General features: G+C 42.4%; 1 protein-coding gene across 1 annotated transcript in view; it reads right to left on the bottom strand.

Moving 5' to 3' along the window:
• LOC127654123 (tomoregulin-2-like) overlaps nt 1-21380 on the bottom strand; it is an 80274-nt gene that overhangs the window by 34948 nt on the left and 23946 nt on the right. The window contains exon 3 of the mRNA XM_052141134.1: nt 17780-17909. Coding sequence (XP_051997094.1) covers nt 17780-17909 — 130 coding nt within the window. The remainder of the gene's footprint in view (nt 1-17779; nt 17910-21380) is intronic.

Raw genomic sequence — 21380 nt, 5'->3', positions numbered from 1 at the left:
TGTGCTCAGTGATGTCACACAATGGCAGTTAATGGTGACCACCACTTCAAGCTTCAAAAGAATGCAAAAGTATAATTCAGAAGTCTAATAAATGATTCCATGATAATCGTGATTGCTATGAAAGCACATGATGAACTTTGGTGAAAAACAAACTGAAATCGAATTTAGTGAAACTGTTGACTGGCCGTTATTCTCCTCTGTGCATTCATAATGAGACGGCACGAGAGAACCAATTCAAGCAGCCCACCTCGCGACTAGGGGCATTCAAGAGAAATCACGTTTTGTTTATCTAAATACAGGTCCACCACAGTGATAGAAACAACAGAACACAACACAGCTGCACACAAACCAGAGAACCAAACTTACTAAATATGTCTATGATGGATTTGTAGTCAGAGTATACGCTCACCTAAAGGATTATTAGGAACACCTGTTCAATTTCTCATTAATGCAATTATCTAATCAACCAATCACATGGCAGTTGCTTCAATGCATTTAGGGGTGTGGTCCTGGTCAAGACAATCTCCTGAACTCCAAACTGAATGTCAGAATGGGAAAGAAAGGTGATTTAAGCAATTTTGAGCGTGGCATGGTTGTTGGTGCCAGACGGGCCGGTCTGAGTATTTCACAATCTGCTCAGTTACTGGGATTTTCACGCACAACCATTTCTAGGGTTTACAAAGAATGGTGTGAAAAGGAAAAACATCCAGTATGCGGCAGTCCTGTGGGCGAAAATGCCTTGTTGATGCTAGAGGTCAGAGGAGAATGGGCCGACTGATTCAAGCTGATAGAAGAGCAACTTTGCCTGAAATAACCACTCGTTACAACCGAGGTATGCAGCAAATAATTTGTGAAGCCACAACACGCACAACCTTGAGGCGGATGGGCTACAACAGCAGAAGACCCCACCGGGTACCACTCATCTCCACTACAAATAGGAAAAAGAGGCTACAATTTGCAAGAGCTCACCAAAATTGGACAGTTGAAGACTGGAAAAATCTTGCCTGGTCTGATGAGTCTCAATTTCTGTTGAGACATTCAGATGGTAGAGTCAGAATTTGGCGTAAACAGAATGAGAACATGGCTCCATCATGCCTTGTTACCCCTGTGCAGGCTGGTGGTGGTGGTGTCATGGTGTGGGGGATGTTTTCTTGGCACACTTTAGGCCCCTTAGTGCCAATTGGGCATCGTTTAAATGCCACGGCCTACCTGAGCATTGTTTCTGACCATGTCCATCCCTTTATGGCCACCATGTACCCATCCTCTGATGGCTACTTCCAGCAGGATTATGCACCATGTCACAAAGCTCGAATCATTTTAAATTGGTTTCTTGAACATGACAATGAGTTCACTGCACTAAAATGGCCCCAACAGTCACCAGATCTCAACCCAATAGAGCATCTTTGGGATGTGGTGGAACGGATGTGCATCCCACAAATCTCCATCAACTGCAAGATGCTATCCTATCAATATGGGCCAACATTTCTAAAGAATGCTTTCAGCACCTTGTTGAATCAATGCCATATAGAATTAAGGCAGTTCTGAAGGCGAAAGGGGGTCAAACACAGTATTAGTATGGTGTTCATAATAATCCTTTAGGTGAGTGTAGATGCATTTCTTTGCCCAGCCTCATTTGTTTAAAACAGAGTACTCAATCAAACTGAGAGAGTTAGACAGAGGAGGCTGAAGGCAGCTACAGTCACACCTTGTCCTAGCCTGACGGCAAATGACACATGATAAAAGGTACAGTATATTTTCCATGTTAATCAGAGTTTTGGTCCTAACCAGCCATGACAATCGACAATATATTCTGCCATTGCTTTGTTTCTATTTTCAGCATTGCATCGGGAAACCCCGCCTGCTATGAACTAGCACTATCCAAAAACTTTCCCATAACAGTTTATTGAAGCCAGCATCTCACAAGCCAGTTAAAAACGACTTGATTTTAGCCGAGAATGTCATACCTACCGAATGTTTTCGCTGAGGTATCGATCTCTTCAGTCAGAGTTCTGTCACAAATGCTCACCTGTTCAGAATGGAGAGGAAATTCCTGCTTCCTCTATCTCTCAGTTTGATTGAGTACTCTGTTTCAAACAAACGAGGCTGGGCATAGAAATGCATCTATTCTCCGACTACATACTCATCGGACAAACAGTATTTAGTAAATTTGGTTCTCTAGTTTGTGTGCAGCTGTGATGTGTGCTGTTGTTTCTATCTCTGTGGTGGACCTGTTTCTAGATAAATAAAACGAAATGTCACTTGAATGGCCCATTTTGCCAGTGGACTGCGTGAACTACTGGTCTCGTGCAGTCTCATGAACTTGCAGAGGAGAGTAACGGTCGGTCAACAGTTTTACTAAATAAAACATTAGATTTCAGTTTGTTTCTTACCAAAACTCATCATATGCTCTCATAATAATCATGAATGGAATAATTTATTAGACTTCTAAATTATAATTTTGCATCCTTTTGAAGCTTGAAGCAGTGGTCACCATAAACTGCCATTGTATGACATCACTGAGCACAACATTCTTTACACAATTTATTCCTTTGTGTTAAGAAAAATAAACAAAGTCATATGGGGTTATAACAACACAGGGTTGAGTAAACAATGGCTGAATTTTCTTTATTGTGTGAACTATCCCTTTAATGTCTTCTAATGTGATTCGATCACGTTTGGTGTGAAAATAAGATCACTATTTATGTTCTTTTAACTATAATCAAATGCTTCCGAGTGGAGAGTGGAGTCCAATCGGTCTCTCCTGTGACGTATTCCATTGCCATGATACAAACGTAATCTCACATTCTCCACTCAGTTTAGACATCCAGGATAAAGAAACAGATAAATACAGATCTAAACCAAAACCAGCCAAGCTGCTGACCGGAAACATGATTTAGAGTTAAAAAAAGAACGTCTCGGTTAGTGTTGTAACCTTCGTTCTCTAATGGAGGGAATGAGAAGTTGTGTCGATGTAGTGACACTAGGGGTCGCTCTTGGGAGCCCCAAACACCTCATTGGCCTTTTCTCAAAGATTTGAGGTGTTTGGGACTCCCAAGAGCGTCACTACATCGACACAACGTCGAGTGAGTGACAGAAGGGGAACTTAGATATTTTTGCACAAAACAGCTGGTGTCGTATCGATGATGTTTATGCTGACCGTTTGTGATTTTTGGAGCTTCAAAAGAGAAATCTCCATTCACTTAAGGACCTACTGAGCTAAGACATTGTGTACTGGTGAAGAAAGAAAGTCATACACACCTGGGATATCATGAGGGTGAGTAAATTTTTTTTTGGAGAAATATCCCTTTAATATGTATTCTCTGATTTGTTCTTAAATTTCTGATTTAACCATCAAAAAACAAGATGTTTTAAACACAATTTGACATAAAATGAATAGATGGTTCATGCCAGTACTTGGGTAGTTCATGACCACAATATGGTGCAAATATTGAACACAGATTAAAGAAACCTTTTGCCTGTTGTGCGGTCTCAATGCTGTTTGCTGTATGCTGTGATTAAAAATACATATTCACTTGTTTTTGGCATCTTCCCTATACCACCATCTATAATATGAATCTTTAAAGCTTTTTCCAGCCTGGAAGTCATAGCATGCAGAGACAGAGAGCAGACCCTGCTGGCTGCTGACAAGAGCAGCAGAGCTGGTAACCAGCAAGACTTCTTTAGTCAACCAGCTTTATCAGAAAGTCTATGCTGGTTTGATCAACTTGACCAGATAACAGAGTCCACACCCTTTTTGAACAATACATTTTCATGACTTGTCCAGTCATTTAGATTTTTGGAAACTGTTTTTTAAAAACCTATTTTGATTCAGGCCAATTCACTGATGAATCATTCAGATCAATTTGTGAATCATTTTGACCAATTATCTAAAACAAATCAACTCAAAAGGATGAACTTAGAAATTGGACATCAATATGACTTGTGAGCAAGTTCTACTCGACACCATCTCTAACCAACAGTTTAGGTGATTAAATATTTTAGAGCAGAGTGTAATACAAATTTACATGACTTTTCCATGACTTTTAAGGACAACTGTAAGTAAAAAAGCCATTTATAAGTCAATTTTCTCGATAACTGTAAACAATATGTGGGGAATTCGCTAAGAATGAATTGTGCCTGGTAAAAACGGCATTTATTTTGTTTTTGTTTTTTGCACGCGCTGTCTGCGATGGTTTAATGGCCACTTTCCTAATGGAATTATGTAGATCAGGCAATGTCGCAAACGCACCCACAAAATTGCTGCTTGGTGCAATTTGCATATGCACAGTTCTGATCTTGCGGGCCGATTCTGAATATATACTGTATATCTTGCTATCATGCTATATAGCGGATGATTCAACAGACCACCGTGATATGACCCACTCTGTTAAGACAATAGAGCATCACTGTGATCCAGACACCTGAATCATCTCTTTAACTTGCTGAAATTGAGCTTGACTGCGCATCTGGATATTACTTTTATTTAGAAAATTTAGTTGCGTTTCGTGTTCCTGTCTATGTCATGTGACCCTCTGGTTTTACCATGTTTATTAGTCCTGTCTTTTCATTGATTTATGTTTTATTGGTCTTGTTATCTGTTCATCGGTTTTTTTTTGGCATTGGTACTTGTTTCATTGTCTAGTTATCTTGTTATTAGTTCTGTCTTTCCATTGGTTGTCATGTTATCTTGTCCGAGTATTTATAGCCCTTGTGTTTCCCATGTCTTTGTCCAGTATTGTGATTGTATTAACCTTTAACTTTGTTGTCATGGTCTTTGTTTTCTTTAGCCAAGGCAAGCCCAGTCAAGTCAAAGTCTAGTTTTGCCAAGGTTTATGCTCTGTTGTGTTTCTTTCATGGATTTGAGATTCACTTTGTAAATAAACTGCACTTGGGTTCTCACACCTCATCTTCATCTGCTCCTGTCTTCAGCCTGCCTACAATGTTATAATAATGCTCTTCTCCATGATTTCATCATTATATGCTGATATGATTGATAGAAAATACACAAACATCTCTTTTAAATAAAATTAATTTTACAGCCTGTTTTTATTTGGCTGTAGGGTACAATGGGGCTAAAGGCTCTACAGTGTAAAAGGCTCCTTTCATTTTCTTTTCTCCCAAAGCACTAAATAGCAACAGACTACCACAGCACTTTCCTAAGAATACATGAGATGTAATAAAATATCAAATGTGTTTGAAATTGACAGGAAATGTGTTTTTCTATAGTAGTTATTTTGAGTAAGCATCATTTTAAGTTTTTTACTAAATAAAAAAAAAAAGCATCTTGCTGTCTCAAAATGATTTGCATTAGTTGACAAATTGTGCTCTATAACTATTGTCCCAGTATCTACATGATATCACTTTAAACCCCCTAGGGGCCTTTTACCCCAATTGAGGGAGACTTTTACCCCAAGGGGTGCCTTTAGCCCCATAGTAGTGTGATGTTAATGGTGCCGGGCATTATTTGTTAATGAAGCACAATCTATTATAAGCCTAATTTTTATAGAAAGGAGTAACAATCACTTAATTTAAATACTCAAGAAGTGGTGCAATTTCAGTGCTTATTGCGTGTGTGTGGTTAGGCAATAAGATGCAGGTTTTTTTGGTAAAATACCACACACAAAAGTGTCCCAACTAATATTGTATATTGTATAATACCTAATAAAATAGAACCTTATTGTAAAATGTTACCTTTTATTTTTGTAATTTCTATGATTTTTCCACCAGCCAGCTAATTTTTGGTGGTGGACAACATGAGCAGCATCTCTGGAACACAAAAGTACAACCAGTGGCTTCTAATTCTAGAACATTTCCGGCCTCTGAAGTGAGGTGGAAAGCTTTCATCTCAGTAGAGACGAAAAATGAAATACTGAAATGACCTTTGAGAAAAGTTAAGTAAGAAAATTAAGACTTAAATTGAGCGTTTATGAGCCCAAGTATGTTTGATCCATAGCACTGGAAACTAGCGGGCGACAAGAACTATGGAGGGAAATGTATACATTATACAGAAAGGGGAGGGGGAGGACAAAAATGCAGATCGAGTCTGGCTGTCACCTCATTTTAAATTTTTAACACTTATAAATCTGCCCTTTGGCTGCATCTGTTATTCTCAAAACATAAATAATGGAGTTCCAGTGGTTTCATTTGAGGGGGAAACAAAAAGTAGCCCCAGATAACCCAACTTTCTCTCTCTCTCTCTCTAGTTCAAGGGCGCAGCCATTATGACTAGACTGTACTGCAGCTCTTTGCGCTCTCTCGCTCTCCGACTTTCTCGCCATTCGCCCCTGGGCTCGACGGCAGCTTTGGGAAAATCTGACATTCATCAATTTGTTATGATGGAGAGGAGCAGCTTATAGCTCTCTGCCCTCATTCAAAACCCTCCCATCAATCTCCCCACCAATTATTCCCCGCCCAGAACAACTATAAATCTTCGTTTGAGATGGCCACAGGAAGGCGAGGCCTTAATGTGTTATTCCCTTAATTCCGAACCGCTCCTCTCTCCTCCTCCTCAACCTTTCAGTTTCACACTTTCTCTTCCTGTCTTTTCCAAACTTCTGTGTCCCCTACTGGGTCACGAGTAACACAAATAGTCTGAGATATGCAGATGAGGGTGAGGTCGTTCATATTCATGAGGCTGTGATTTTAATGAGGAACTCAATTACAGGTTTGCATTACTCTGTACCTGTGACTTTGTCTTCGCCTGTCTGAAATAGAAAGAGAGAAAGACAGAGATGCTGTGTGTTCAGAGTCTCGTTTCCTCATCTTCAATCAGCCTTTTCATTCTCATGATCTTTCCTTTTTTACCCCCCCGCTGATCAGACCAATCGCTGCTGCAGTCATGTTCTTCCATAATTAGCCGAATTATTTGTCTGGGTCTGTCATGCTGGCATTACGTCAGACTGTCTCTCTCTCTCTTTCTTTCTGCCTGTCTCTCTCTCAACCTGTCTCTCTCTCTCTCTCTCTCTCTCTCTCTTTGCATGTCTCAATCTCTGCCTGTCTCTCTCTCTCAAACTTCTCTGTGGGTACCATCTAGAAGATGTTCTGACGGATTATCCTAATGATGACTTTTCTGATTCAATCTTCCACCAGCTTTGTCCCTTCCCCAGCTTACAGACACACTGATTTATAACTAATTCCCCCTTTCTTTCTCCCCTTTATTATTAATAGGAGATAATTTGGAGAATGGCTTGACCTGTGTTTATTCTGACTCCGAACACACACACAATGATTTGTGGCCTGTGAGGAAATGTATCCCACTTTATTTGACACTGATTACAGCCTTTGCCTCTGAATAACCCCACATCTCTGCATAACACACTGTAACCCCCGCACAAGAAGAGACAGTCACAATGTTAGTCAAAACTGCGTTTTATTGCAGGCAAAAGTACAAACAAGGGCAAATCCAGTGAAGCGTCGTCAAAGGGGGGCGTGATGTCGGAGCCGGGGAATCAGAATAGAATAAAGGGGCAAATCCGGGAGAGAGTGGTCAACGAGAGCGGGAGGTCGAAGCCGGGAAAACAGTTAACAACTAGGGCATAGAACTAGACGGGACTAGCGGGATCAAAGACAGGGGAACAAGGGGAACACCGGAGCTGGCAAGCTAAGAGGAAGACTACACACAAGGGAGTTCGAAACTAGACGGGACTAGCGGGGGGCAAAGACACGGGAAACTACATACAATAACCAACAGGCGTGAGACGAAAGGGTTGTGATATATATAGGGGCGAGTGCAGGTGTAAACAATGATAGGTGATGAGACGAGTACAGGTGAAACTAATACTGGTGATAGGAGAGCGGGCATGCGAGCCAGAGGAGGGAGACCTGCTAACGAGCATGAGAGCTTGTAGGAGCAAAACGGCGTGCAAGCTCGAGCGAGCAAAACGAGCGTGGAAGCCCGAGGGAGCAAAACGAGCGTGGAAGCTCGAAGGGGCGGAGCGAGGGAGCGGGGTTCGTGACAGTACTCCCCCCTCTATAATGGACGGCTCCTGACGGCCGCGCTCGGTGCGAGGAGCGCGACCTCTGGGAAGAGGTGCTGGACGATCCCAACAAACAAAAAACCCCTGAACAGAAAACCCACAATACACACAAACAAAATTGAGGGCAGTCCAAGGGGCACAGAGGGAAATGAGACTGTCCATGGGGTCAATGGGCAGTTTCAAGGCAAGGTCAGGGGGAACATAGCGGACAGGTGGGTGGTCAGGAGATCTAGGGGGCAGCCATAGGGCAGAGTCTGGGTCAGGGGGCCTGGAAGGTGCCCACCGGACAGGAACAGGGTCAGGAGGCCAGGGAAGAGGCCATAGGATAGGGAGAGGGTCAGGAGGCCAGGGAAAAGGCCACAGGGCAGGAAGAGGGTCAGGAGGCCACCGGACAGGGTCAGGAGGCCAGGGAAGAGCCGTGAAAGGCGGAGCCGTGGGAGACTCGGCAGGCGGGGCACTGAGAGACTGAGGAGGCGGCGCCATAGGGAGCCCAAGAGACAGGGCAGAGGGAGGTGGTGCCGCAGGAGGCTCTAGAGGCGGAGACTTGGAAGACTCTGGCGGCGGAGCCGACGGAGGTGGCACCGTAGGCGGCTCTAGAGGTGGGGTTCTGGAAGGCTCTGGAGGTGGAGCCAATGACGGTGGCACCGTGGGAGGCTCTAGAGGCGGAGGCCTGGAAGGCTCTGGAGGTGGAGCCGAAGGAGGCTTTAAGGGGGAAGGCCTGGAAGGCTCTGTAGTCTCGGGGGGTAGAGCCGTAGGAGGCTCGGGAGGTGGAGCCGTAGGAGGCTTTAGGGGTGAAGGCCTGGAAGGCTCAGGAGGTGAAGCCAATGACAGTGGCGCCGTGGGAGGCTCTAGAGGCGGAGGCCTGGAAGGTTCTGGAGGTGGAGCCGAAGGAGGCTTTAAGGGGGAAGGCCTGGAAGGCTCTGTAGTCTCGGGGGGTAGAGCCGTAGGAGGCTCGGGAGGTGGAGCCGTAGGAGGCTCTGGAGGGGGAGCCGTAGGAGGCTCGGGAGGCGGAGCCCTAGAAAGCTCTGGAGTCTCTGGGAGCAGAGCCGTAGGAGGCTCGGGAGGTGGAGCCGTAGGAGGCCCTGGAGTCTCTGGGAGCAGACCCGTGGGAGGCTCGTGAGGTGGAGCCATAGGAGGCTCTGGGAAAAAGGCCGTGGAAGACTCGAGAGGCTCTAGTGGCAGAGCCCTGGAAGGCTCGAGAGGCTTGAGGTGGGGAGCCAGGAAAGACTCGAGAGACGAAGCCCTGAGAGGCTGGAGGGGAGGAGGAGCCCTGAGAGACTGGAGGGGAGGAGGAGCCCTGAGAGACTCGAGAGACGAAGCCCTGAGAGGCTGGAGGGGAAGAGGAGCCCTGAGAGACTCGAGAGACGAAGCCCTGAGAGGCTTGAGAGGGGGAGGAGCCCTGAATGACTCGAGGGACGGAGCCCTGAGAGGCTCGAGGGGAGGAGGAGCCCTGGAAGACTCGAGAGACGAAGCCCTGAGAGGCTTGAGAGGAGGAGGAGCCCTGAGAGACTCGAGAGACGAAGCCCTGAGAGGCTTGGGAGGTAGAGCTCTGGGAGGCTCGAGAAACGGAGCCCTAGGAGGCTCGAGAGGAGGAGCCCTGGGAGGCTCGAGAGGAGGAGCCTTGGGAGGCTCGTGAGGTGGAGCCTGCGAGGGCTCTGAGGGGCGAGCAGAGGCTGGCAGAGCCGTGGAAGACTCTGAGAGCGGAGCAGAGGCTGGCAGAGTTGTGGAAGACTCTGAGGGCGGAGCAGAGCCCGGCAGAGCCGTGGAAGACTCTGAGGGCGGAGCAGAGCCCGGCAGAGCCGTGGAAGACTCTGAGGGCGGAGCAGAGCCCGGCAGAGCCGTGGAAGACTCTGAGGGAACCTCTGCGGTCTTGAGCACAAGACGAGTCTGGGGAGAAGGGGCCCTCTTCCTTCTCTTACGTCTTCGGCCAACAGGGGACGTGGCCATGGGGACGGTCGAGGCTACAGGCGCTGGCTCTGGGGCGGTCGAGGCTACAGGCCCTGGCTCGCTGACCATGGCAGACATGGGCACTGGCTCGCCGGCCGTGGCGGGCATGGGCGCTGGCTCGTTGGCCGTGGCGGGCATGGGCCTTGACTCGCTGGCCGTGCCAGGCTTTGAGACTGGGGCAGTGACAGGCTTCGGGACTGGGGCCGTGACAGGCTTCGGGACTGGGGCCGTGACAGGCCTCGGGACTGGGGCCGTGACAGGCCTCGGGACTGGGGCCGTGACATGCCTCGGGACTGGGGCCGTGTCAGGCCTCGGGACTGGGGCCGTGTCAGGCTTCGGGACTGGGGCCGTGTCAGGCTTCGGGACGGGGGCCGTGGTAGGCTTCGAGACGGGGGCTGTGGTAGGCTTCGCGACGGGGGCCGTGGTAGGCTTCCAGACGGGGGCCGTGGTAGGCCTCGAGACTGGGGCCGTGGCGTGGAGCGCTGGTTCAGTGTCTGCCTCCCCCACAGTAAACGAGGAACCAGCGTACAGTAGGGCGAGGTCAATAAACTGAGCCAGGTTGAGAGAGCAGCGACCACCAGGCATGAATGATGAGGCTGGCTCATTCAGTCCACATTGAAAATTGTCTTTCAGAGCCACCTCATAAAAATTCACCTGGTTAGCGAGCGTGGAAGCCCGAGGGAGCAAAACGAGCGTGGAAGCTCGAAGGGGCGGAGCGAGGGAGCGGGGTTCGTGACACACACACACCCCACATCTCTGCATAACACACACACACACACACACCCCACATCTCTGCATAACACACACACACACACACACACACACACACACACACACATACCCCACATATCTGCATAACACACACACACACATTTATTATGGGTGTTCATTTATGGCTAATTTTGGCCCTGGAGAAAACAAACTCTCTTAAAACACACTCACTAGTAAATCTCAATAGTCAATATTTAAATTTAACACTGTACAGCAGTAAATATACATTCTTCATGTATATACTTTAACTTACTTTATTAATTAATAAAAAAATAAAATGTTAAAAAATGAATCGCAATTAATCGCAATGCCCCCGGAGCGTAATAAGGAAAATTCCTGAGAAATGCAAGCTTGTAGTACCACCTGTTTAATCCAGAGGGCAGTAAGTGAAACTTCAGCTGTGTGGGCAACACACAGTTTATAGAGTGAAGAAAACAACCATCCAGCAGACACGCAACACAAACATGCGTTACGTTCTTGCGCTCAAAACACTCCAAGGAGCGCAAATCTGAACTAAGCAATCTCAAGGTGTGTTCTAAGTATTAAACTATATTTAACACAGTGTCCTAAAAATGTATGTTTATGACGCAACGCATCAGAGACGTTACAGAAGCATGTCTGACACTTGTTGAAATTGACGGGCTCTTAAACAAGCCCTCATAATAAATCTCCAACTGATTGACAAATTCACTTGTGAAATGAATATTTGTGAACTGTATGTCAATGATTAACTTATGATCAATAATATGGTAGTAAAAAAAACATTGTATTCTAAACCCGCTTTTTGTATCTTATCAATGATTAACTCTTCTGCCACAAGAATCTAATGCATTTTAATTATCTGAATATTTATGATATATATTTATATATATATATATATATTTAAACATAACTATGTATAATCATTTCATCATTATATATTGAGTTATTGTTATATGAGGGGCTTTCTCAGTAAATATTTGTATATGCAATTAATAGCGATTAATTAATCGGGCCACCATATAATTAATTTGAATAAAAATGTAAATCGATTGACAGCCCTAATATATATATATATATATAAAATCTGTTAGTTTGAATAAAAAGCAGCCCCTGGGACATAAAAGTGCCCGTTGTTAAAGAAACACCCATATATCTTTTTTCCTCATTTCTCTGATAAAAGATGACCAAAAATGGGCTAATCCAGAGACAGAGGACTAAAAGAGGACATAGTAACTGAACCAAAATGGTTTGTATGCGTGCCCTCACAAAAAGTCACCTCTATTGAGTAGAAGCAAGTGTGTCTTTGTGTATGTGTGTGTGAGAGAGGGAGAGAAGGTGGCACAAATGAATTTGCCATTATAGCGTTACACAACCCAGATTGTGATTCCCCTGAGCTTTTCTGAGTAGTCCTCCTAAAGCTGTGTCTGTTTTTACTTCAGATAATTGACCAGATAATGTAGAACATAAGAAAGGAAGAGACTGAGATTAGAGAGAGAGAAAATAACAGCGTAAAAGAACAGAAAAAGGAGGAATTGTGAATAATTTACAGTATAACCTGCGCTAAAGGTCTTAACACTGTATCCTAACTGGGCTGGATTCAACCAAAAAATTAGCCTGATTATATTAGTTTAAGTATGGGTAATATAGCAACATTTTACTCAGTTAAAGGTGCACTCAGTATTTTGTTCATCATTAAAACAAATGTACTACTAAAGAAAATTCCTTTTGACACAGTTGTATAAAATAATGAGTGCTCACATGAGATGAAGACAGCCATATCAGTAACCTTATAAAAGCTGGTTTGTTCTATATGGAGAGGGTCCCCCGGGGGCTGCCATTTTAGTATCACATGACCAGCCAAACAATCCTTACTTAATTTCACCAGCCACCATTATTGGACACTTCAATTCATGGATTAAATTAATCAAATTTCTACAATGGCATCAGTAAATGAAAACTATTGTGTTTGAATTATGCTGCATCCATGTGCCTAGGTGTCAGTGTAAGTCAAAGAAGACAAACATTTCTGAGTGCATTTTCACTTCCCCTTAAAATATTCAACTTGCACTGACCGTTCTTTTGCTCACCTTCTCAGCTACCTTTCATATTTAGCCCAGAATTTGCTATCACAAGGTTCACTTAAAATATTAGTAAAGTTTATTATTTCACAGTTATATATTTATAAAGCATGATAATTTTCCACCTTCATTCTGACCTTCTGCCAGAAACCCTTGGCTTTGGTGCTGCTTCTCCTTTAAGACTTGACAGTTAACACCCAATGTTATGATTGGATCTTTGCTCTTGATTGACCTGCTCTCTCTCCTTGCTAACTCACTGCTCACCACTAATGGGAGGGGCTACGGGAGTGATAAGGTAAAGTAGGCGTTGATGAATTGTTGTGGAGGCGGTCAGATGCAAATGTTTACCACAGTGTGATATCACAATATGGAGGCAATAGAGAACAAGTTGTTTTGGCAGCTTGGTATCAACAAATGCTTTTTTTGCAGCGATGAAGACGTTTTGAGTTCTGAAACTTACAATATGTTTTTATAGTACAATGACCAATTATGTCACAAGATCAAGGAAAATGTTATTCCTCATATCATGATCCCTTTAAAAGTCAAAGTCAATATCCAAAAGCATGGATCAATAACAACTGTTCATGTTCCAGCTTTATATCCTGAAGATGTAAGTATCACACTTTATATTTTGTGAATGTTTGCAAATCGCCTTTCCGAATGTGCTTGTTGGCTGATTCCACGGCTAATGCAGCTAAAGTTACCATTGTCTCTGATTGTACTCACGGAGACCATATATATATATATTGTTGCTGTAGTATCCGAAGCATGAGCTGTAAAGGCACAGCCCTCTTCCGGAAAGGGGCGGGGAGCAGCAGCTCATTTGCATTTAAAGAAACACACACAAAATCAGCGTGTTTTTGTTCCACCCAAAAAGAGGCATTTACAACATGGTATAATAAATTATCCGTGGGGTATTATGAGCTGAAACTTCACAGACACGTTCTGGGGACACCTGAAACTTATATTACATCTTGTAAAAAGGGGTATAATAGGTCTCCTAAAATGCTTGCCATGCTGTTGTGTGTCAGTAGATGAATAGGATGAATTACACTTACATTCTCTATAATTTAATGGAGCCTACATCCAAATTACCACATGTATTTCAAAGAGCGTGTCACAGAGGTATACCTGACATTCAAGAAGGACGCAATTACTGAGCAACATACCGTAAGACACAAATGGTCTATATTTCTTTTGCCTTCTAATGTCTTGCATACAGGCCATTTACACATCTTATATTCTTAAGTTTCTTGGCAACTAAATCGCACTTGACTCAAACCAGTCCTTGAAACACAAACCAGTCCTTGAAACACTTTTTTTCAATACATTGAATGTGAATGGTGCGGTTTTTTATCTGTTTTTGTGTTTCATGGAAGAAAGAAAGTCTTATGGGTTTGGAACAACATGAAGGTGACTAAGGGTGTGTTCATACTTGGCAGGTTTGGTTCAATTAAAACGAACTCTGGTGCGATTGCTCTGTTAGTGCGGTTCATTTGAACAAGTGTGAACGCTGTCTACCGAACCTTGGTGCGCACCAAACAAGCGGACCAAGACCGACTGGAAAGTGGGACTCGGTCCGCTTCCAAACGAACTCTGGTACAGTTCGATTGATATATGAACGCAACTTGGACCAAAGACGTCTAAACGGACCAAAAACAGGAAGTAATTTGCCTAATACTGACCTCAAGCATACCTGGTTCTTCTCATCATAGGAGCTATGTTGCCCATTACAGTTCGGTACAGGCGTCGGAACCGCCGTCAGCCGTCCTGGCAGCATATCTTCATTTGTGTATTCAACGGAGGAATTCCTGCTGCTGTTTTGACTCCTTTACACATTTTATTAACTCTTTGTTTGTTCCCAGCTGGTAAAAGTACCACCATATACATATTTAAATATAATGAGCGCATTTCGACCAGCAACCATAATTGTTTTGGATGTTCGGCAAGTTCCGTCAGAAAATATACGTCATAAAAACTGTCCAATCAGGTTGTGACTTTTTCCTAATGCCTTTGGTTTGTATCGTTAGGTTCGGAACCAGGATTAAATGTATCATTTTCTTTTTTTGGTCCAGACCAAGAGGACCAAGAGAACCGAACTACAAGTGTGAACACACCCTTAATGATAACAGAGCATTTGTTTTGGTGTGAACTCAAGTAATGTACACTTCTGGATGCAACACATTTCCATTGACAAGTTATCTGTCCACATTGAAAGCGAAAATGCTGTGGGATGCAACACAGACAATCAGAACCATAGACAAATGTCTCACATGAGGAGAATGCTAACCTAACATATAAATACAATTTGTATAAATCTAAATAAAGTTTTAGATACACTTACCACGGTGCAGTTAATCTTCTCTGTTAGCCTTGAATTGCAACCTATTGCAGCCTCACCCGCGCCACAAAACTGTAGCTGCTCTGTGAATGGCCAAAATTCTCTGTTTGACTTTTCTCTGTGGAACCCCGAAGCTTGACCTCTGGCCTACTTTCTGTCAAATCTGAATTTCTGCATTTTGAATTTTAGAATATTGAATTCTATATTGAATATTGAATTTCTTCTTCAGCTGCTATTTTATAGTTTGCATATTTACGGCTAAATTCACCTCAAAATCTGATGTTAAAAAAAATGTATCAGGAGAATTCAAACCAGACTCATATCCACCAAAAAAAGTGACTTAAATCGGCTGTTTGGGAGAATTTAAATGACTGACTGAAGATGATGGATGTGAAGAATGTAGACATAAGTCATAGAATGTAACACATCCTACAAATGGAACAGGATCTCCACTAGTCATCAACAACAAACTAGTACATTTAATATTTTAGCTGTGGTGATTTTAAAGCGATGAATTTAAAGATGCAACTTTTAAAATGTTTATTCGACTATCAGCATTTGCGTGCAGTGAGTAAACTTTGAAAAATTGCATCTTAAATCATCGTCATTATTTAAAGCATTGCTTGTGTACAGATTCACTGCATTTAACAATAAATGTCAATTTAATCATTACAGAACTTTAAATCGCCTGCTATAAGCAATGCTCTCATCATAATGCATAGTCAAAAGATTTTGTTGACGCGTTGGAACATGGTGTAAAAAATGGTTTTTCTTTAAATATAACATTTTCAGATTTACGACTATCCAAGAACAATATCTGGTAATTTTATCCGTAATTCTAACATTCTAATGTTGCTATGTGTCGTTGCTACATGGCTAGTTCAACAACTGTCAACTTTAACATTCAAAACCAACTGTGTCCACCCTGTATTTCACCCAGCACCAGGTGCAGTCGTCACTCTCACAGTCATACGCTGTTAGTGAATGACCATTACTTTAGTTCCTAACCACCATTAACACCTCCGTGGTGTGGCTCTAGAAACCCGAGTACCACCACAAGTCAGCACTTAGGTGGCTGGCATCTTTCAGATTGAACATGCTAAATAGAGACCCGCTGGGTGTTATGCTGTGGAATGTTGCGCCTGTTAGCGTTGAGGCACGTGCTCATATCACTGCTCCCTGCTAATGGGAGTTCACAATTATATTTATCTTTGAAAGTGCTGCAGCTTACCGGCAAAGCTTTAGCACATATGAAAGAGAATGGCTTGTTTTAATCCTAACCACTGATAAATAACAATCACAATGGAAAATATTACTAATAATGTTACTACAAATTCTTAGGAATGGCAGATATTGGTTATTGACCTATAAAGCTAAGGGACACAATTGTTCCCAGCAAACAAATACATGTTTTTAATTTTGGTTGAGGGAACTGGACTTATTAACGTTACATAAAGTCATGTTTACGTTAAGTTATCAATTTAAGTAAGTTTAGGAATATTGATTTGTAATGTTTCAATGTTGAGTAGTTTTGTTGAAAATCCCTGCTGAATTTTCATATTGGTCTTTGTTTATGTTGGTCATTGCAGGTCTGATACTGGTTAACTGGTGGACTTGCACCGTGGTTCTCAAATGATTTGCTACAGGATCCAGATTGTACATTGGATATCAAGTGGGGACCCAGCACAGTACCAAAATTGTTTATTTTAAATATTGTAAAATTAAATATGTCCTTAAAATTAAACATTGAAATGTATTAATAATACAATTCACAGCACAAAATAAACTATGGCACAAAACATGTTTATCCTAGCTGCAGGTGAACCCGATTTTGATGTAGTATGGGTCATATTTTATTTATTATTTATTTATTTATTGTCTTATTCATGGTTTTCGATGATGGTATGTCACGCAATCTCTTCATATTGGCATCTTCCTATTATGGTTAGATTCTACCAAGTGACATATGAATTTGCAGCAAAAATTACCGTTTCATTGTTATATTGTTTAAAAGTTTAATTGGACACACAGCCTTTGACATCAGCAAACGATATGGGATATGGGAATTATGCATGATTATAAAATGAACTGGATTTTATTATTTGCATTTAGCATAAGAACAGACCATTTTTCAATTGTTGATCTATGTAAAAATAGATTTTTGATGCACAGCTGTCGGTTTTCAAAATAATTGATCAATCGGATGACTCAGGGGTGGGATATGCATTCTGAGTGTATTGAGTTAATGTGGCTATATACATGCCATCTGTTGAATTCTGTTGCACTCTAACATTTTAATGCAAAAACTCATACCGTGTAAACCCCTAATAGTTTTGAACACTGTGAGAACTCTTTTCTAATATGAATAAGATTAGTTTCTATTAAGATTATTTTCCATTAACATTCATTTCAGACGATTCTTCCTAACATTAACACAACCTGTAGATTTCATTAGCCAAAGTTTTTATAAATATTAATTTCAATTTTTTGCTCATATTTACAAAGTCTTTACATTATTAAGGTTTTAAAACAATAAGTTTCCGCTTTTAATTTTTTGTAATTCAAATTGTTTTTATTCATGACAAATCACTTATTGAGTTGAGCCAATATTTCACGAAGTCATCAATGTGAGATTCGTGCTGAATTGGTGCTTTGGAGAAAATCAGAAAAAGACCTGGACGTACCGACAGGACAGGCACCCTCTGACACCAACAGCACCTCTGTCTGGAGTTTACAGGCATCTTTCCGCAGGAGACAGTGGTTCTCGTAGCCTTCTCCATTAGATCCACAGACTGGAGCATAGTCACTGCTGCACTGTAAAGAGAGAGAGAGGCATAGGTGTCACAGATGCATGTTTCTGTTGTAAATGTTTAATAGCCGAGATCAGATGAGGACAAACTTTAATTACATCAGCAATCAGAAAGACGAGACACCGGTTCAGATGTACACCTGTAGCAAAGAGTGAAAGAGTGGCTGGTATTACACTTGACCATGACACCTAAAGCACATAAACAAACAAACAAACAAACAAACACGCACACACACACACACGCACGCACGCACGCACGCCACACACACACACACACACACACACACACACACAGGGAAGAACATATGACCGCTGGTGTCATTGTTGCCAGTTGTTCTGTTTTGCCCAGAAGAAGCAGGAGACCCAGAGGCAAGAGCAGAGAAGGTGAACTAGTTTCACACTCATATATCAAACCCACAGAAGCAGAGAGGTTATTTACATCAGCCATTAAAGAAGAGGCCCCACACACACACATACACACACAACTGACACACAGCAAACACACTGTAAAATCAAACAAAGAAAACACAAAAATGCTGACTAATGGCCGGAGGGCAAGAGAGAGAAAAAGTGAGAAAGGACATAGAAAAAATTACAGAGAGAGAAAACACGGGATGAAAAAAAAGGACACATTCATTTACTTGTTACAGAAAATGTGAAAACCTAAAAAATCTACTGACAATTACTAATTTAAAAACTAGTGAAAAAACTAGAGACATCTGGTTAAGGAAATGACAGGAACACAGAAAAATCTAAATAAAAGTCAATGGACAGTACTATTCAAAATAAGAGTTCGTAAACAAAAAAGACACTATATAAATTACAGAGCTGACCCTATACCTACCCCCCTTATGGGTGGCTTGCCAACGGGGGGTGCTGGCGGAGCAAGAGGACATGAGGGATAAGGAGAGGGTGAAGACCATGGGGGTTTAGGAGAAGGCAGAGACCACGGGATCCGGCAAGCAGGCTGGAGACCTTAACGATGGCAAGGCATTAGGACACCCTGGAGACGGCCAGGCAGCAGGAGACCCTGATGACAGTGAAGCAGCAGGAGACCCTGGCGACAATGAGGTAGCAGGAGACCCTGGTGGAGTGTAGCCTGCTGTGGATGTTACAGAAAGGAGAGAGAGGCCAGGTGGTACTGACGAGGGAGCGAAGCCTGGTGGAGCAGGTGGGGGTAGCAGGACCAAAGGGAACAGGCCAGATGGACAGAGGTACTGGACAAGTCATGAGACCAATGGCTGAAGGGACGATCACTAAGGAAAGGAATGGGTTGGTGGTGGCTGCAGAGGGAAGGACAGGACTGGTGGCTGCCCCTGGGAAAGGAACAGGCTCAGCTAATGGGGAGAAGGATTGATCGTCGGCTGCTGCTGGGGAAAGGGCAGGTCGGCAGGACGAGGATTCAGAGGACAGAGTCAATGTAGATTGAGGACTCAGAAGGTGAGGTCAGTGTGGCAAGGAGACTCAGAGGGTGAGGTCAAGGCAGCCCGGGAACTCAGAGGGCGAGGTCAAGTTGGCTGGGGACTCTGGGGCGAGGTCAAGACGGCCCGGGGACTCAGAGGGTGAAACCGATGGGGACTCAGAAGGCAGACAAACTGCCAGGAGTCCAGGGTAAGTGTCAAGGATTAGAAGCGATGACCCAGGAATGGAGATAACAGAGTCATGAGTACTGATCTGGGAAAGATCCAAAGCCAAAGAGGCTGGAAATGAGGCCACACAAACTTCCAGGATTCCAGGTCAATTGTCAAGGAGTCAAGGATAAGCTTAGATTTAAGATGACAGTCTTGTGTGATCAGAGATGGAAAGTGATGAACTAGGCAAAAGAATTAAGAGGGCAGAATACAAAAGCAGCGTTTATTAACTGAAGAATGACAAAGTATAACAAAAACAACAACTAAAGAACACCCGCTGATGATACAGCCTAGAATGATAAGACCAGACAAGGAACACAGGAAACATGAGGGCTTCAATACATGAAACTAATGACAAACTAGAAACACCTGAACAAGGGAATGGCAGGAACACAGGAAACAGGAAACACAAGACAATATAAATAAGAGTTTGTAAACATAAAAGACACAATATACAGTATATTACAGCTTAAAACTCTGGGGTCGACGGACGCGCCGGCGCGTCCTGCTGGATTTTTCCATCATTACAGCGGAAACAACATAAAATTCTCCATCATTTTGGGGCATACAGATAAGTGTAAGACATCATTAGAGACTATAAAGGGTCTACTTTATTTGTTTACACTCACAATAACAACAAAACCCTGTGTATTTGTAAAATAAAGAAAATAAAAAGGGTGAGCTGTAAGCAGTCTCTGGGTTTGCGAGCATATATCTGAAACATGTCACAAAAATTAACTGAAACTCTGCGAATACTTATCACATAAACATGAAACATATGTCTATAGAAAGCTTAAAATGTCTAATTTTAAATAAAACAATTCAAATTTAAAACAAATATTCTCCTGCAATGTAATCTGTGTGAAACAAAGCGATGTACAGTTTTCCTGGCTCAGCTAATTTATCTCTAATGTGATCCCCCCAACCAGCAGAGTGCGTTATTCATACGGTAATGTGCTGAGACGATCAATGCAAATGGTGAACGCCCCCGACATTGTCTTAAAAACAACAAGTTTATTCATTTTTCTGCGTGTTTGAAAAGTTAAAATTTTCCTCAGAAGAAGAGCGGGACTCCGATGAACGTTTGTATTTGAAGAGAGACTTGATCCAGCCGAGGATACAATTAGTTGACATGCTATCTTATATAAACATGTACATGTTTAACTAGTGGGACTGTTTCCAGACTTGCCAGCCAAGATTCAGAGTATTGACATTTGAAAAATGTCCTAATAAGCAAGTTTTAGTTACATGTAAATGCTGTTTCAGCTAAAGCAGGTATTTAAATTGTATGCTGTATGATATAAATATGATATGTAATATGATATAAAAATAATATGAATGTTTAGATTATATTTTATCTAGTGTTTATGCTGCCTCATTATCATCAATGAAGCTTGTGCTTGCAAATATGTGTTCAGGTGTAAATGAGTAAAATGTACTTTAAATATGCCCATATTAGAAAATCAGCATATTATAATGATTTCTGAAGGATCATGTGACACTGAAGACTGCAGTAATGATGTTGAAAATTCAGCTTTGATCACAAATTGCATTTTACAATATATTCAAATAGAAAACTGTTCTTTTAAATTGTAAAAAGAGTTCACAATATCAATGTTTTTACCGTATTTTGGATCAAATAAATGCAGCCTTGGTGAGCAGAAGAGACTTATTTTAAATGGTAGTGTAGGTCTAAAATTAAGTAAAGTCTTTATGTAAAGAAAATGTATAGTCAGATTACTTCTTTTAACTTAAAACTTGATTTTGATCATTAAGATAAATTCTCTTTCTGTCACATTCCTCATTGATAGGCCCAGGGGAGGGGTCTTTGTCTCCTCAGGTGTG

Source organism: Xyrauchen texanus, chromosome 13 (assembly GCF_025860055.1).
Source record: "Xyrauchen texanus isolate HMW12.3.18 chromosome 13, RBS_HiC_50CHRs, whole genome shotgun sequence".
Taxonomy (NCBI): Eukaryota; Metazoa; Chordata; class Actinopteri; order Cypriniformes; family Catostomidae; genus Xyrauchen; species Xyrauchen texanus.
The sequence above is the reverse complement of the archived record's forward strand: the minus strand, read 5'-3'. Positions and strand labels throughout refer to the sequence as shown.